The 18,560-nt window shown below is 39.2% G+C and overlaps 1 protein-coding gene across 6 annotated transcripts in view; it reads left to right on the plus strand.

Moving 5' to 3' along the window:
- Positions 1–18,560, plus strand: part of tcf12 (transcription factor 12) — a 283,602-nt gene that overhangs the window by 26,248 nt on the left and 238,794 nt on the right. For all 6 annotated transcript variants that reach the window (XM_048562540.2, XM_048562541.2, XM_048562538.2 and 3 more), the window contains one exon: positions 8,390–8,460. In XM_048562540.2, coding sequence (XP_048418497.2) covers positions 8,390–8,460 — 71 coding nt within the window. The remainder of the gene's footprint in view (positions 1–8,389; positions 8,461–18,560) is intronic.

Below are 18,560 nucleotides of genomic sequence, written 5' to 3' on the forward strand. Positions count from 1 at the left end.
ATTGAGAGATACATTAGCTAACACCATTTGGAGCTGGAATAACAGCAGGCTAGACAACATCAGAGGACCAGGAGAGTTGACATTTAGGGTGGGGACCCTAATTCAGAAAGCCCATTCCTGGCCTGCTGTGTTCTTCCAGCTCCATACTCTGTTTCAAGAAGCCCTCCTGGATGCTTCTTAGAGACTTGCCCCATCTGGGTCCCAATACTAAGTGAGTCCCAGCCCTTCTATGGGAAGCTAGAATCACCCACGACAACAACCCTGTTTTAATTTTACATCTTGTCAAAATCTGTCTTCATATCTTATCTTCTGTCTCCCACTGGCTGTTGGGAAGCCTATAGTAAAGCCCAAATGTTGTGATTGCACCCTTTCCGTTCCTGAGCTCTACCCATATTGCCTCACTGCATGAGCCATCCGAGGTGTTCTCCTGCAGTGCCATTGTGATAAACCTCCTTAACAAATAGTACAACTCCCCCTCGACCCCGCCTGAAACTCCTGTATCCTGGAACATTAAACTGCCAATTCTGTCCCTCCCCTAACCAAGTGTCTGTGATAGCTACAACATGAGAGTTCCAAGTACTAATCCAAGCACTAAATTCATCTCCCTTACCTGTTACACTTCTTGCATTGAAACAGATGCACTTCAGCCCGCCAGACCAGCTTTGTTTCACAACCACATGCTGCCTGCTATTCCTCAGAGTTTTACTGGCCCTATTCTCTAGTTTCCTTTCAGTCAATTGACCTTTGTTTTGGTTCCCACCCCCCTGCCAAGCTAGTTTAAATCCTCTTGAGTGACACCAGCAAAATTTCCCAGCCAGAATATTTGTGCCCCTCCATTTTAGATGCAACTTGTCCTCCTTGTCAGGTCCCACCTGTCCCAGAAGAGATACTAATGGTCCAGATATCCGAAACCCTCCTTTGGCATCTGTTTAGCCATGCATTGAGCTGTACTGTTCTCCTGTTTCTAACCTCAGTGGCACTTGGCACAAAGAGTAATCCCTAGATTACAAGTTTGGAGGTCTTGCTGTTTAACTTTCTACCTAACTTGCTGAACTGGTGCTGCAGGACCTCTTCGCTCATCCTACCTATGTTGTTTGTGGAATGAATATCCAAAGATGAGCATCTTTTAAATATGCTTATCTGCTTTATTAGTAATTCACTTTGCTTTCAAGCAGTAAAATTACTGGACTAAATTGCCAACTGGGAACACCAATACCTGCAAATGCCCCTCCAAGATGCACTACCCTTCATGATGTACCTAGTTACATCCTTTTGAAGTCAAAGCCCCATTTGTCTGGAATAGTGCAGCTACAACAACACTCAGTTTCAGTACGTTGTAGGATGCAACAGTCTGCCTGATTAACTCCATTAGGCGCACAGTTTGCCAAGATATCATCGACAGCATCTTCCAAACTCTCAACAACTGATGGCTAGAATGAGGACAGCATCCAATGTAAGGCAAAACCACCACCTACAAGTTCCCATCCAAGTTATACACCACCCTGGCTTATGAACCACAATGGAACTCTACCCCAAATAATGCTACTTGTCTCCAAAACAGACTGTGTTGGTTAAAGAAAGTAATGAATTGACACAATTTAGCGAGGAGTACTCAGAATAAATCTCTAAAATCAGAGTTTGTAAACTTTGAAACAAATTTCTGTATCATTGACCTTTTTCCTAACTTATCTCAGCTATTGTGAAAACCTGCATTCATCTCTTGGTTACCCCTTGCCATGACTATTTACATGCAGTCCTACCTTCCTACTTTCTGCGGTAAGTAAACTTGATGTCACCCGTTTATCTGCTACCCACACCTTAAGTCACTGTAAATCCTTTTTACCATGCTTTGGTTCCTGGTTCAGAATCATCTTGATTTGTAAAAATCTCAACCTTGTTTTCAAATCCCACTTTGTTCTTGCACTTTTTTTTATTCATGGGAAGTGGGCATTGCTGGCTGGTATTTATTGTCCATCTCTAGTTGCTCTTGAGAAGATGGTGAGCTGCCTTCCTGAACTGTGCAGCTGTCATGCTGTAGGTATCTGTGGGTGTCACTGACTGAGCCAGCACTTACTACTGAGCTCTAATTGTCCTTGAGAAGATGATAGTAAGTCACCTTGAACCACTGCAGTCTCTGGGATGCAGGTAGACCTGTGATGCTGTTAGGGAGGGAATTCCAAGATTTTTGAACTCGTGACAGTGAACGAACAGAAATAGATTTCCAAGTTAGGATGGTGAGTGGCATGGAGGGGAACTTGCAACTGGTGGTGTTCCCATGTACCTACTACCTTTGCCTTTCTAGATAGAAGTGGTTATGGATTTGGAAGATGCTGTATGAAGATCTTTGGCAAATTTCTGCAGTGCATTTTGTAGACAGTATCTATCTTGGATCTTGTCTAGCCTTGCAAGACTCAAATGCATGTGTTTCTCTAATTCTGACCTTTTGGTCTCCCTAATTATAATTGCTTAATTATTGGAAGGCATATCATCATTTACCTAGATGTTGCCTTCAGTGCTGGATTTAATCTCCCTCTACCTTTCTCTGCTTTTACCTAGTTTCCTCCTTTGAGAAACCTAAACTGACTTGACCTGACTCTGTAATGCTTTATCTTTATAATGCTGTTGTAAACCAGTGTGGGACATATCTTTAGGTTAAAGATGCTCTTTAAATACAAATTCTCCTTTTGAAGATAACTAGATTTCTATCTAAAAGGGTCTGGTTGCTTCCACAACAATATGCTTGGCAATGGAAAATTGACAGAGTATATGATGGGGATGTGCTGCTGTTGTCCAGCATTCTGGACCAGACTAAACACCCTTAAAAGATAGGAAGGAGAGAGCCTAGACCCGAACTTTGATCTTATTTAAAGGCAAGTGTTAGGCACTGAATACCGGATGTGTTTTGATTGGTCAGACTTCTCTGCTTTAAGCCAAACACACGTTATTCAACCATCACAGTTAAAATACAAACAAAAAGAATTGACATAACTTGAACTGTGTCGAAGTACTGAACAAATATTGTTTAACTGCTACTCATCAACATGGGATGCTGGCACATTGCTAACCGTGTGTTCAGTTACAAAGGCAAATTCAGCAAAACAGATTTCCCTCACTTGCTATCTCCTCCAGTCCAGGAGAGGGATCACTGACAATGAATCTTGCAGCACAGACAGAACGTGAGCTTTTTGCATAGGCAGCAAGAGAGCTGTATTGAGCAGCTTTGACTCCAAAAACTCCCAACTTCAATAACTGAAAGCAAAGTCTGAAACCCTGGGTCTCTGTGACACTGGCTCCATTCACTTCTGCTTCTTTTGTCAAATTTTAAAATACCTGAAGCTATTTACTCTGCTTTCCATGGAGCAGATACCTCTTTGCCAGGTTTAGAATATCCCTCTCCAAAGCAATCAGCACTGAACAAATCCCCCTTTTAAAGGCATGTATCATCACATCAGCCAGAGTTAGATTTGGAAGACTGAAACTCTGGGCTGAGATTGTCCTGTTTTGGGATTGGATTAGTCGGCAAGCTGATGTGTTAACAGGAAGAGTGGTGATGAATGATGTGTGTTGTGGTTGGTTAGAAGAGGGTGGACATGTGGAGAGAATGAAGAAAGAGTTTTCCAAGCATGAAAAGCTTTTAAATAGAATCCTCAAATCTCAGCTCTGCAAATGGTTTAATGTAGAGCCAGATTGTTGGATTATTATTATGTAATTTTGTGTGGTTCAAATTCTGTTTTGAAATATTAATATCATGAACAGATTACTTTGAGTGCTGTAATAATTGAACAGGACCTTGGAGCCCAGCAATGTTTTGATTGGAATTGTATAGGTTACTGAAACTACAGGACCATCTCAGTGAAGAATCTTCGTGGAAAATCTACTGAGAAAAATTGTTAATAAATCAAGAGTCATTCTAGTTAGACAATTGCAGCACTTGGAAAAGCATACAGCTGTGGCAAGCATAATCATCAGAAATCTAATAGTACTAATGAAATCTATGAATCCTCTAAGATAGATGGTCAGCATTGCTTTCGAAAAGAAATGTGCTGTTGGTTTCGTTTGTGAATTAATAAGGAAATTACTTGTAGAAATCTTGACAAACATGCTTTGATTTTTGGTTGTGTGAATTTGTCATTTATACTTATGACTTTTGATTTTAATTCCAAGTTTTTATAAATTGGAATTGTTTCTACATTTCAGGGTTTCTAAATGAAAAACCTATGCAGCATAATTCTCGAGCCTATCCTCCTTCGCTGAATTTATTACAGAAGCAAGGAGCAGTGGTGATTTTAAAAAAAACAACTTGCGTTTTATCCTGTCAATTAGAAACTCTAGCAGTTACCCATTTTAAGAAAAGCTTTGTCGCAGAATTTTGTTTGTGTTGATGTTCTGCTTGCGCATACAGACAATTTTAGCCTAATGTGATGTTTCATATGTGATGAAAGCCATCCTGAAATAATTTTCAAATAGTGAAGTTGATTGTTGAGTAGCTGCAGTTCATGGGTGACCAAAAATAACTTTCAAGGATCCAAATATTATTTATGTAGCATATCTACAATGAATAAACATAGACTATTCTCAGCAAGGGAATTGTTATTTAATTTGGAATTTTTTGCTTTCTATTCTGTTGAACTGGGAACCCTGCATAGTGGAATTCCAAATGAATTGTACCTGCAACTTTTTTCAGACTTTAGTATCTTAATTGGAAAGAAATGTGACCTGCACTGTGGGTTAGCTGTGCTATTGCATCACTTGTTAATGCAGCAAAATACAGACATTTGAATCTAAATCATTTTGTTGCATCACACTTGCACAAACCTTAACTAGGATTGTACATTTGCTTCTGCAGTGTAGTTCATTGAACTACAGCTGTGCTTGCAGCTGCCTAAGGTCTAACCCTGACTGTAGTAATGGGTTTTTAACATACATGGTCTCCCACTGTGTGTAACCCGGAGGAGTACTGAACATTTGTGTACCGCATGTTAGCCAAGTCAAGTTTGGGATGTGATACATTTTTAGTGTTCAACCATGCATTTTAACAGTTTGACACAGTTCTTATCGAGGTTTACTCAGTCGTTGACAGAGTAATTTAAAAAGTTATAACATTATCAATTTGAGAATGAGTTGTAGTCAAAAATATCTGTTGTTGATCACTGATAATAATGTGGCTTGCTGTCACTAATACTTAAATTGAGATATCCAATTTCAGGTGGAGGCATAAACTGAAGTGGGCTCTCAAATTTCAGAAGGTCCAATATGTATCTTTCCATATTGTGGCAACATCCTCTAGGTTAAATGACCTGACTTTCTGTGAAGGAAAATTTTAAAGGTGTTCTCCGTGTTTGCAAAACCCCACATATTGCACAGTGTGTGAAACACATGAGTAATCAACTGCATTTGAAAAATATTCCACACTTGTGGGGCCAGCATTGCTTATTGTGTGCTTGAGGCAATTATTAAAGATTTGCCTGTCAAGTATTGGAATCTATCCTTTTTAATTGAGAAACTGAATGGGAATAAGGTAGGGGATAACCACACACTCAGTGCAAAATCCAATCCTTTTATTGTCTAAGCTGAATAGAAAAGCGTTTACTTAGCGTATTCCTAGACTCAATTTTTTTTTGTAAGTGAAGTCAAGACCTTTTACAAAAGTAATTGGAGCTAATAGTATTTACAGATTTCCCTGCTGGCAAATTGGCTGTTGCTTGATATAGAATTGTATAAAAATTTTAAACATGGTTATCCATTGCTAATACTTTTTTTTGTGAAGTATTAATATCTTGGGTTTTAAACACATTCATGTTGCCCTCCAACTAATTCTTTTGTGAGAAATGACAGTAAAAGTGCCAAAGAAGCTCAATTACTTAGCCTTTGTGCGAGGATTCTTAGACGCAAGAATCTGATCCTTGAATTAAACATGTGGCATCGGATAGTTCCGGTGCAACCATAGGACTAGATGATGAAGCCATGCAGTATTAGCTCATGAAGTTTCGTAGATCTTCCATTTTGTTTTCTAATTTGTTTACCTCAATCACCACCTGTTCAGCTTTTAACTTCCCAGTGCAACCCCCGGTATGATTTGTTATGAGCCACATGTTCCCAGTTTAGATAATTTTTAAAGTACCGATACACAATCTTTATTGCAAATATCTAAACTTGAGCCGAGGTCAGCCAGCAGTTGTGAAGAAACTGCAAGTTCTCCTTCAATTGATCCTAAGGAGTATGTCCATCTTCTATACTTTATCTAAAGTGAGTAACATACCACAGTACCGTTTGAATATCCCATGGGCCTGTCTGTGGCTTTGCTTTTACCATAATATTTTCTTCAAGCGATTGGTGTATGTACCACTCTTTTTGTCCCTCAAATATTTGATTATATTCTTTCTCTATACTTAGATTTGATTTTTTTCATTGTATGCTGTCCATTGTGCTGGTAGTTATGTCTAGGGTGCTTCTGTTCGGAATGAAATGACCTCTACTTGAGTGGACAATCTTGTGTAGATGTATGATGTTTTGCCTGCTCATTGAACAAAATTCATTTGCAAATACATTGCTTTTGGGGCAGAATCCTGTGGCGTATGACCTTTGTTTTTTAGGATCTAAATATATAGTCATGGTGTCACTAGAAAGTGCAAGTTTTTTTTGATCTAACAAGCACTGGAAATGTTGATGAGAAGAAATTTTGGATTAGCCTTCGTAAATGCTTGTGATTGAGGTACTTTGGTGCTCACAAAGCTGGACTGGATGAAGAAATGAGGAATAGTCTGTGGATCCATAAAGCAGTAATTATTGCAATCTTTAGGAAAAGACTACATGAGAACAAGATGAAAAAAATCTGTAAAATAGAGGGCACCATTTATTTACAATTTGTCTTATGTTTTTCTACTATTATCCAAGTGTTTCACTTCATCAGAGGTTGTAGTTGCCAGTTCAATGTAAGCTTGTGCTCAAGTCAAATAGTGCAGAGCTTTAAGTGGAAGTGGTCATACAAGACATGCAGTGCTTTTGTCAGCGCACTGAGTGGCGTGATAGGTGAGAACTGTGTTTGCATTCTGAGAATTGGATTTACATCTTCGTCAACAGGATCTCTCTTCTCACTGGTATCCCTTCCGAGATGAGTTGGAAAGCATCAGAATTATTCCTTGGGGCAAATGCAGTTGTGTCTAATTTTGGTATTTACTAATGTGTGCTTTTATTTGGGACTTGAAGGAAGGAGGAACCATAGAAATACTTGGTTTTGGTATTTTGTCAAAATAGAAAAATAGCTAATTTCCTGGTGCTTTCACCCTCTTGGCAAGTGAATGGGTGAAGAGGGATGAGTTGGTTGCTTATGACATAGATTTATGCTCTTTTTAGCACAATGCTACACCTCTCTCCAATTGAAGTATAACCAGTTATCCAGAAACAATTAGGAGTCAATGATAAGGTTTCTTTGAAAGAATAATTTTACTAACTGCTAACTTGATAAGGAAGTTTTTGCATGCATGTATGCTGATATGCAGGTATATATTTCAAGGATAGTGTCTAACTCCAAAAGAAGATGTAAACAAAATACAGTTTTGAGTCTTAAGTGTCCTTGAGGCATAAAGGTTTTAACCTGTGATCATTTTGGTTTAATCGATGGCTTGGGTACTTAGGCAGTAGCAAATATTTGTGTTGTTTTGGTGTGCTGATATTAAATTGTGATCAGTTCTGTTGCTGAGAGAGCTTCTTCAGTTAGTTCTAGTCACACGTCCATCTTGCCTGCTTTGACAAAAGTAGCTCCCTGAAATATACCTTGTTCGTGTAGTCTAATATCTGTTCCTTGTTTCTCAGTTTGAGTAATTGTACGTGAGAACTTTCACTTCAGAGATGAATGACATCAAACAGATGTAAATGAAAATGGGAAATGAACGTTCTCTTCATGCCCAACTAGTTAAATGTCTTGGGACAAAACTGTTAATTTTCATGCAGATGATTTTTCTTTCTTCCACGTTGATTTAATGAAAGTTGGCTAAACTATATGGGTCAGCTGATTATTGTGGTCATTTTAAGGCAGTAATCTGTTTACTTCTGACAGTCATCTCAGACAGTAGAATTTAAAATCTGCGTCTGGTGAATTGAAGCACAAATGTTTTGGGAAAAATGGAAAATAACTTGAAACATTGTTATGTACCACTAATTAGTATCATTCTATAAATTTTGAAAAAAGCTGTCCAGTGGTTAGTGCTATCATTTTTCTAGCTTGTGTACATAAAATATTTTCAGCTATTTGATAGTGAAATCTTGCCTAATTCAGAGCTTTCAAGAAGGAAATTCTTTTGGGTGTGGATAATGTAATAATGAAACACTGAAGTAATAAAAGCATTGAGACTTGTCTTCACTTCGGTAATGAGGCATTTTCTTTTAATAGTTATGGAAGAACGGGCAGGTACAACTTGGGGATCAGCTGATCAAGCAAGTCCATCGTATGAATCATCAAGGGTAAGTCTGCCTTATGCCTCATAATGAATAATTCCTGCACAAGGTTCTTTTAGATAAGTTTTAGATTTTAATTCTGTTTTTATATGTTAAAATCAAAGTAGTCTTTGGGCTTTTGTCATACTTCTACACTATCCAACTATTGTGATTCTTTGAACAAAATTAAAATGAAACATTCTCTGTGCTTTTGCAGCCTACATACATCAGTGGCTATTTTTCTTAGCGGTAGTTACTTCGGATGAATGTGAAAATGGAACTTTTACTCTCCTATTTTGTAAACCGACTGCAGCCATCACTAACTTTTCTCTTCCACTGCTAGCATTAATACTGAGGAACAATGTCAAAGTAGACAGCATGTGTACTGAACAGTGCAGGGATGGGGGTGGTGGGTAGAAATCAATCTCATTTGCCTGGAGATCAAGAAAGCAAATAAATATGCAATTTGGATAAATAAACTAGGCTCACCTCTGAATGTTCTTGGCGTTTTTGCACATCTTTTTTGTTTCTTATTATAATTGTATTGCTGAATAGGTGCAAGTAACAATGGTTGTGGGGGTGTCAGGGTTGGAGTGAGATGAAACAATAGATCAAACATGTAAACATAATATCTACAAGTGCAGATCAAAGGCTGTACATTCTGCTGTGGATAACTTGTTTCTGACTCTTGACAAGGCATCCGTGGTCTACAGGGCTCAAGGTGAGGTCTGACTTGGTTAAAACCAACCCACCAAAAAACTCGCATGTACCCATCATCACTTTGCAGGACAAAGATGGCTTGATTGACATCCTATAACAGCACCCACCGTTGGTGTCCCTACACACAGGTGACCTTGGTTAAGGATGATTGTCTGCCACCGGTACTCAAGGACACTTAGGAATGGGAAACAGATTCTTCCCTTTCTAGTAGATGCCATGGGTGAACTTTTTAAGTTAAAGAATTTTGCTTCCAAAGATAGTCAGCATATGGAAGGGACAATTTTATTGTGCTGCCTGCCTCTTCTGGATATAAATGTTTAATTGTGTGCCTGTCTTAAACATGATCTTGTCAAAACACTACTTTGTAGTGAGAATTATTAGAGCTTCAAATAAATCATTGTTGCCAGTGTGTCTCCCCATATCAAAGTAAATTGTTTGTAAAGCAAACCTATTTCTCATAAGGATGCCATTATGGTTAAGCACTGATTTGATTTCACAAGTTTTTGTGGGTGTTTTTCCCCCCCCCGCCAAAAAAAAAAGTAATAGCACATACTTATTTCCTACCTCTTCACACTGTTGCTACAAGTTGGCAATTCTGGCTGCATTCTGTTCATTTGAATTTTCGTGTTATTTAGTTTCCCTTGGGTTCACATTTGTCCTGTACAAGACAGTTTTATGCAAGTTGCAACCTTCAGCAATGCTTTCAAGTGAATTCTGGGGTGCAAAAATTGTCTTCATCCAGTTTAGTAAATTCACTTATTGTGAAAACAGCACTGAATATCAGTGATTGTCATTACCATTCTTTTTGCTATCAAATTAACCATGACCTGCATTATGTTTAAGATCCGTCACTAAGCTTAGTAGGGTTGTAATTTTGAACAGTAAAACGGAATCCCTAAGTTTTTAACTGCAGTTGGCTTTGTATGAGTTTAAAAAAACTTCATAAAATATGTTTTCTTAAGTTATCCAACATCTAGTGTTTCACAAAGAGAGTATTGTGAAACAGGCACTGACATATGTTTAACACTAGGTATGGTATACCAAATGGTCATACCTTGACAACTAACAACATAATCTGGGTAAATCACTCTAGCCATCTTTTTTAAAAAATTCTGTAAAGTCGATTGCTATTAAAATCCTTAGTGGCATAAGTTGTCTCGGGGATAATTTTGTGATGAACTGTAATTGTGATAGTGATTCGAATTTTGTAATTTATGCCATGCAAAATTCTGCATTCTAGTTAAAACTGAACTAATGTTGATTTTTAACATGGAGTCAGCACGGAAACAGACCCTTCAGTCCAACCAGTCCCTACTGAACGTAATCCCAAACTAAATACTCCCACCTGCCTGTTCCTACTCAATATCCCTCCAGACCTTGCCTATTCATTTCCTTATTTAAGTGTCTTTTAAATGTCGTGATTGTGCGCTCTTCCTTTGGAAGTTTATTCCACACAAGAACCACCATATGTGTTGAAAAAAAACTTGCCCATCCCGTCTTTATTGAAACCCTTTTTAACCTTAAGTGCCCCCTCGTCTTGAACTCCCCTGTCTTAGAAAAAAGACATCTTCCATTAACCCTATCTGTACTCCTCATGATTTTGTGAATTTCTTTAAGGTTAACACCTTAACACCTGATCGCCTAATGCTCTAGAGAAGAAATCTTGGTATGGTCAGGTACTGTGGAGTGGATGCTTGAGGCTACATTGTTGGTTGTTTAATGCATAAAATCATAAAATGCCTGTAGTGTGGAAGCAGGCCAATCAGCTCCAAAGAGCTTCCCATCTGGATCACCCCCTACTCTATCCCTGTACCCCTCCATTCCCCATGGCTATATCACCTGACTCTCGCGTCCCTGTCCACTGTGGGAAATGGCCGTTCCACCAAAGCTGCACATCTTTGGCTGTGTGGAGTTGGTGGCCATCTGAATTGAGAAGCTGGTGATCACAAATGGGCATGGAGTATCGTGATATTGGAAGTAAGGGCTAGGGTTTGGAAGAACCAAGAGTGTTGTCAGTTGAGGGTATAGAGAAGACTGGCTATTGTTTCAGATCACTGAGAAACAGGTACTGAAACTTAGTAGCAATGTCTCGTGAGAAAACGTCCTGAGCTTTTGGAGAGATCGGAGAGATTGTGTTTTGTGTGGTAGTGGTGGGAGAAAGTAGGCTGGGAATGTTATGTGGGCTCTGCATACAGATATTGGGAAGGGTTTAATGGACTGCTTCTGAAACATGAGAGTTTCGTTTAAAAAAGGCTGTCAATTGATAAATGGCCATGGGTGTGCAGCCTGAAATAAAACAATAAATATGTTTAAAAATAAAAGTCTTTGTAAGCAAATGGAATAAAAACCAAAAACTCACTTGTTTTATTTTTCAAATGATGCTGTTTTTGGATGCATGTGTTAAGATACACTATGTTGTCATTGCAGTGAAACATATTTTCATACTCTGGTGTGAAATCCTGGTGCATCTGAATCATATTTATGCCTTTTAGCTTGGGAAACAGCAATCAAGTGGCAGGCATTCATCTGGTTTCTCAGGGTATCGGGGTTCCTTTGCTGAATAAGTTTCTGTATCTTCAGCTGCCTCAACTGTGAGGCTAGTTACGTAGCAGTGTTGTTCCATAGTTCTGTGCGCTGGATTTTACATGCTGGCCTCCCACAGAACAAAAAAAGCTTCGTAATCTGGTTAACTGACCAAACCTGCTTCCTCTCTGCCTCATGCGCAAGTCATGGCTATTTGAACTTGGTTGGAAGTATTTGGCAATGGTGGCTTTCGTCACCATTTTCCATGGCTGCTTCGCCATGAACTTGACCTTTAAATCAGTCACGTTGCACATCGTATGGCTTTAATAATCTGCAAGATCAGCTGTAGCTCATTGAATTTTGAGGTTCCTAATCACTACCTGATTCATTGCCTGTAGTAGTGGGAATCAAGACAACAGCTTGCAATGTCAAATATATAACTATTTACCTGTATTGATCTTTCATTGATACATTTGTACTTCAAATGCTGGTTGTGTTAATGTTGTAATATCAGGGTGTAATATATTGACATTGACAAAATCGAGTAGCTTAGAAACTCTTGTAACAAAAGGCATAATTTTTGGTGACGTGTTTATGTAGAGCAGTGATGTCTTCCTTTCTTTTGCCTTCCACCCTTCAGGTTGTACCTTTTTAACATCAGTGGGGTCTAGCAAAAGACAGTACAGTGGGTAGCTTTGCTAACCACTCAGCCACCGGCACTGCTGCCGCACAGTATCAGGGATCCAGGTGTGATTCCATCCTTGGGCGACTGTATGGAGTTTGCACCACCTTCCCCATGTCTGTGTGGGTTTCCTCCGGGTACTCTGGTTTCCTCCCCCAGTCCAAAGATATGCTGGTTAGGCAGATTGGCCATGTTAAATTGCTTGTAGTGCTTGGATGTGTAGCTTAGGTGGGTTATAAGGGGATTGGTCTTGGTGCAATGCTCCAAGGTTGGAGTGGACTTGTTGGGCCAAAGGGCCTGTTTCCACACTGTAAAGATTCTGTGATTGCATTTTTTTTTGCATGTTAAAAATGTCTTTTGTGAATATTTCCTCAGGATTTGGGTGAGATCCATAATGTGCCATGGCGACTGCAGCCACTGCACCTTCCTAATTACTATGTGGCAGACAGTGTGTCCTGTCTTGAATTGGTTTTAATTCTGTAGCTGTGGGTGAACGCTTTGGCCAAACTTCCTTTGCATGCATACCTCCCTTTTTAAGTTCAAGATATGATCAGAGATGGGAATGTTCCCTGCAAGGGCTATGTTGAACCATGCTAGTAGAGTTTTTGAATGTTTGTGTAGACACTCTTTCTCTCATCCTCTGCCTTGCAGGAGAGAATGTCTGTTCATTGAACTATTCAGAGAAGATCACCTCACATTTCTAAACAGCTGGCAAGCTTGATAGTGTAATTTCCAATTGCTTCAACGTCAGCTTTTCACTTGCTGTGTCAACTTTGTCTTCATTCCAACTGGCATCACTTTGGAATCTTTTCCCAGCTTTAACCAAACTTTCACAGGATGATTTTGATAGTAAATGAAGGCTAGCCAAGGGCTTCAAGATTTTGTGTGGTCTTTCTCTGCTCTGGTCAGCGTGTCAGGTAGCTGTACACAAATGTGGCTAATCTGGAGTTAGAGAACTTGTTCAAAATTTTGACTCAGAGGCATCCATCTGTTGGATTTGCCAATTTGTCAGCATTGCTGAGGAATGACTTTGACATTTGTGCTAGATCCAGAAATTAGTTTCTCAGTGCATATCTGTACAATGTGACCTGGTGCTTATTCAACAGTGTCTCCGGCCTATGCATGGACCTACTGTTTAGCTGAAGTGATTAGACTTGTACCTGTAAAGAAACGAGCATGTACCCTGTATGTAGTATAGTATTTGTGAATCTGAAAAACATTAAGTCGTTGGAGTCAGAGACAATAGGAACTGCCAATGCTGGAGAATCTGAGATAACAAGGTGTAGAGCTGGATGAACACAGCCGGCCAAGCAGCATTACAGGAGCAGGAAAGCTTGACGTTTCAGATTTGGGCCCAAAACATCAAGCTTTCCTGCTCCTGTAATACTGTTTGGCCTGCTGTGTTCAGCCAGCTCAGCACCTTTGTTATCTAAGTTGTTGGAATGGAGAATTTCGGACAAATAAGGCTGAAGGCGTTTTTTCAAATCTGAAAGAAGACAGAGTTGGAGTTGTAATACAAGCCAGATGAAACTCAAGAGGCTGTTAACACATTTCAGATGTGACTCATTATCCAAATGTAGATTTTTTTTTCTATTCAACCTATTCAGAGATGTTGTTACTGCAAGGATCTGGAACAGGTGGGAATTGAACCTCGACCTCCTGGTTTAGAGGTGGAACAATATGACCTTGTGTTCCACGAGAACGCTGAAAACCATTGTATGATAAATCCAGTTGTTCCACTTTGGATAATTTTGAAGTAATGCATCATATCGGAAATTCAGAAACTGAGGGTAATGATTTTCAGTCTGTGAGAATTGTGCTAGCTGCAAAATTTTTAGAATGACAATGACTGCACTGGATTTGGATTTACTTAATCATGTCATGTCTCACTGGAATTTGGATTACCTTTTTTATTAAGTTTGCTTCGGTTCACTTGGGATCTAGAACTGAAAACGAAAATCATGTTTTCCTGTACTTTAGAACTTAAGTTCCCAAGAGCAATATGTTATTAACCTTCATCCCACATACTGGAAAAATCCAATTAATGTGCATACTTTAAATGTATCCATGAAGTTCCACTCTTGAATGATCTAATGGACATGAAATTATGCTTATTTAATAATAGTGCCATATTACACTTACAGTTTTCTGTTTCGACATGTTAGTTGATACCATTCTTGCTTGTTAAAAATGGAAAATGTTGTCCATTTATCCTGTGAAAACTCTAACTCCTGTTAGACCTCATACAGTTTGAGGGAAAACCTACGTAGATGTTTTCCAAGAAGAGATTATCCATTGCCTACTTTGTAGGTAACTGTGTCCTAATGGATCATGTACATTTAACAGTGAGTAACTGAAAGGAGGAAATATTAGAAAGAAGAGAAATCTGCAAGTAAAATAAAATAAGTCAAAGCATGTTACCAATTACCTGTTTGCTTAGTTGTTGGAGATCCTAGAAGAGTCATGAAAAATGGAAAGAGTTGTTTCCTCCGATTTGTTTGCAGATTTTTGTGTGCCTCCGAGTTTGTGTCTGAAGAGAGAAGGAATTGGCTAATAATGTATTAATTATTTTTAAAGATCCGCACGTGAGGAGCATTTTTAATTAAGAACCAAGAACAGCCATAAGTCCCTCATCAGTCTCTATTTGTGTTGCATGTTAGTAGTATCCCCACCACCTGAGCCTCGAGGCTTTGACCTTGGTTCAAGTCCCACCTGCTCCAGAGGAGTATAATAAAATCTTGAAACAGGTTGACTGAAGACTAGATAACAAAGTGTGTGGCTGGACGAACACAGCAGGCCAAGCAGTATCTTAGGAGCACAAAAGCTGACGTTTCAGGTTTAAGAGTATGTTGGCAATGTTGCATTCTGTAAATAAATATATTATTAGGAAAAGCACTGGTGTCCAGTTTCTTTCTTCATCTAGGTGGGATATAGATAGATGCCCCAAATACTTTTTTAAAATGTGTAAGTTGATTTTTTAATGTTTTGTTTCCACTGTATTAATGTAAATTTAGAGAAGAATGTGTACTAAGCCTTGCACATGTACACATGATTGCAGACTTCAGTTGTGAAATTTCAAGGAAATCTTTTGACTGAAATTTATTCAGTCATAAAAGCAATGATTCTCACGTCACATTACATGGCATATATTCTGTTTCAAAAAGAGCGTGTCCTCCCTTCTAGTGAATAATTCTGCAGGAGATCTAAGAACAAATGAAAATAGGCGTATTGGTGCTTTGCAGATGTTGCATTGTTCTTTTAGAAAATTAAAATGCACTTTCTTATCTTGACGCTTGGTATTTCTGAGCTGAAGCACAAAAATATTGAAGGATCTGATTGTTTTTAGCTTAGAGACTCTTGCTTTGTTTTAAGTTTATCAAAAACTACCCTGTATCAGCTAGCTATAATCCTTAAGTTCTAGCAACTAGTTTCCTAGTCTTGCTTGATGAGAATGGAAAATGTTGTCCATTTTTGCTGTTTGACAGTTTTATATTTTGTTGAAGTAGAAATTTGTAAAGCATTGGTGGCGTTGTCACCATTGGATAAATCTTAAATAGAACATTTAGGTATGACATTATCCAGAGTTTTAGGAAGAAAAGAACTGAATAGGAGAACTGATCTGAAAGTCGTGTCGTACCCCGCCCCCCAATTTAACTCCCAGACATGGGAGTCACTGTTGTTAATGGACGTTGCCTTGTGTTAACACAATAATAACTGCATTACTTGTTATATCATGTTTGCTTGTCAGAAAAAAGGATTTTGGGCCTGACAGATGCCTACAAATGATCATTTCCCTTTGATTATTCCCTTTTGCATGCTTCTAATTCCATTCCAATTTCCTTCAGATTCTTCTGACAATGCAACGTAGTGTATCTTAATGGACATATAAAACTGAAATACAACAGAAGTTGGAAACCTGAAACCAAAAACCAAATGCTGTAGAGACTTGCCCCACCATTCCCTATTTCGTTAAAGGAATCCATTCCATTTTCCCAGTTGCTCTGTCGCATCTCATCAGATGAGATGCAACTATCCATTGGAGTGACTCTGACATGTCCTTGCTTATCCTCTGCTGTAGATTCACATCATAATTGAAAGGGCCTTGAACTGTGTCTGATACATCTCTTGTACTTCTGCTGTGACCCCATCCCATCCCTCCCAGACAGTGATCAGGTTCACCTTTGTCCTGACTTTCCACCTGGTCAGTTTCTGTGTTCAAAGGATCATCTTTCACCACCTCTAACATGATAACATCACCAAACACCTGGTCCTTTTGTCTTTCACTGTCAGCATTTCACAGGGGCCTTTCCCACAGTTCTACCCAAGTAGACTCTTCATCACCCAATACGTCCTCAACAACACCACCCCCACCACCGTGTAACCATAGGTCAGCTAACATTTGCCCATTCACTACCTCCCTCCTCAATATCCAAGATCCTAAACAGACCCACCAGGTGAAACAACAGCATTTTTATTTCTTTCAATCTCGTCACAATGCAATCTCCATTGTGTTTGGTCTCATCAATGTAGACTTGGTTGTCTACTTTTTAGAACCCCTCCATTTTGTTCATAGGATTGACCATGACCTTCCAGTTACTTGCTGTTTCAATCAATCACTTCGTTCCCATCCTAACAATTTGATCCATGGCCTATTACTATGTTCCCCTGATGCTTAGAAGCTCCAGGTACAGCCCTTCATTTTTTGCTTTAGCACTTTACAACTTCGAAGACTATTGTTTCCATTCTTATCTCTCATGTACTATTGTTATTACTGCCTTTTTTCTTTCGCTTTTAATGCCCTCACGATCTGTTCCACGTGTTCCTCCTCCACGCCCTCTGTTAACAGCATAAAAGTCACCTTTATTCTGCTCCTTTCAGTTCCAAAGAAGAGTTGTGCTGGACTCAAAACATTAACTCTGGTTCTCTCTCCACAGGTGCTGTTGTGTTTGTCCAGCATTTTCTATCTTTAATGTGCAAATGTATCAGTTTGTAGATGCGTCACTTAGTAATTACAAGTTGCTTGCCAACCTTTGAATGGGTGTCTGTTCCCAGACCCACCTAGCACCTTTTTTGAGTTACAGAGCAAGAATGTCATAGGCATGTTATCTGTCTGGTCCACCCCATTGGCTGTCATAAGTGTGCTGTTAAATTTTTTTGTTTCTGGAGCATTTCCCCTGTTGTTGAGTACTCAGTCTCTTCGATTGGCTGATATCATCCGCGTAACAGTCTGACATGACAGGAGGAAGCAATGACTGAGTGGTGTAATAACTAGATTAGTAACCCAGAAACTCCACTAATATTCCAGGGGACCCAGGTTCAATTCCAGCCATGGCAGGTGGTGGAATTTGGATTCAGTAAACAATATAGAATTAAGGGTCTAATGACGACCATGAAACCATTGTCCTTTAGGGACGGAAATCTGTTCTCCTTATCTGGCCCACGTGTGACTCCAGACCCACAGCAGTGGTTGACATTCAAATTTCCTCTGGGCAGTTAGGGATGAACAATAAATGCTGGCCTACAAAATAGAAGTATTTTCAGACAAAATTTAAAAAATCTCACTCATGGGTCTTGCACCAGATAGGTGAGAAGCTGGCTTGTGAATCTGGCCAGTAGCTCCCAGCAAATTGGAATGCTGCAGTTGTGAAAGGATGGATATAGACAGGGCTTCACAAATATGATCAATTAGTTGACTTTCAAAGCAGTTTCTAGGAGACCATCTGGAGCTGGACAGAGTCCTGAAATTGATTTAACAATTCGTAATAAACAGTTTATGAAGAAATTAATTGGATTTCCATGATGCCTGTAATCCTCAATCAAATACCAAGCATTTTTACCCTGGTGAATTTGGATGGGCACCTTTTTACTCTCTCTCGTGCTCTAATCAATGGCCAGAGATCATTGGGCCCAGGGATCGTATGAGAACACGGAAGGTGAATGATCAGCTGTGATCTTTTTGAGTTGCATAGCAGGCTTCACTGGGTGAATGGCATACTACAATTCTTTTGTTCCTTTGAACCAGTGATTCCTGTTGTCTGATCATTGTTCAACTGTATGGTACTGTACTTTTTAGCTGAAGATTACTCAAGTGTAGATTTTGTAAGGCAATGATGCATACTTTTGTGACAAAGGAGCATTTACTTGTCAGTGGCAATGCAAGAAATTACTGAGGTGAAGCAAAGATTGGTGCTTTTAGAAACTG

Source organism: Stegostoma tigrinum, chromosome 33 (assembly GCF_030684315.1).
Source record: "Stegostoma tigrinum isolate sSteTig4 chromosome 33, sSteTig4.hap1, whole genome shotgun sequence".
NCBI classification, from domain to species: domain Eukaryota; kingdom Metazoa; phylum Chordata; class Chondrichthyes; order Orectolobiformes; family Stegostomatidae; genus Stegostoma; species Stegostoma tigrinum.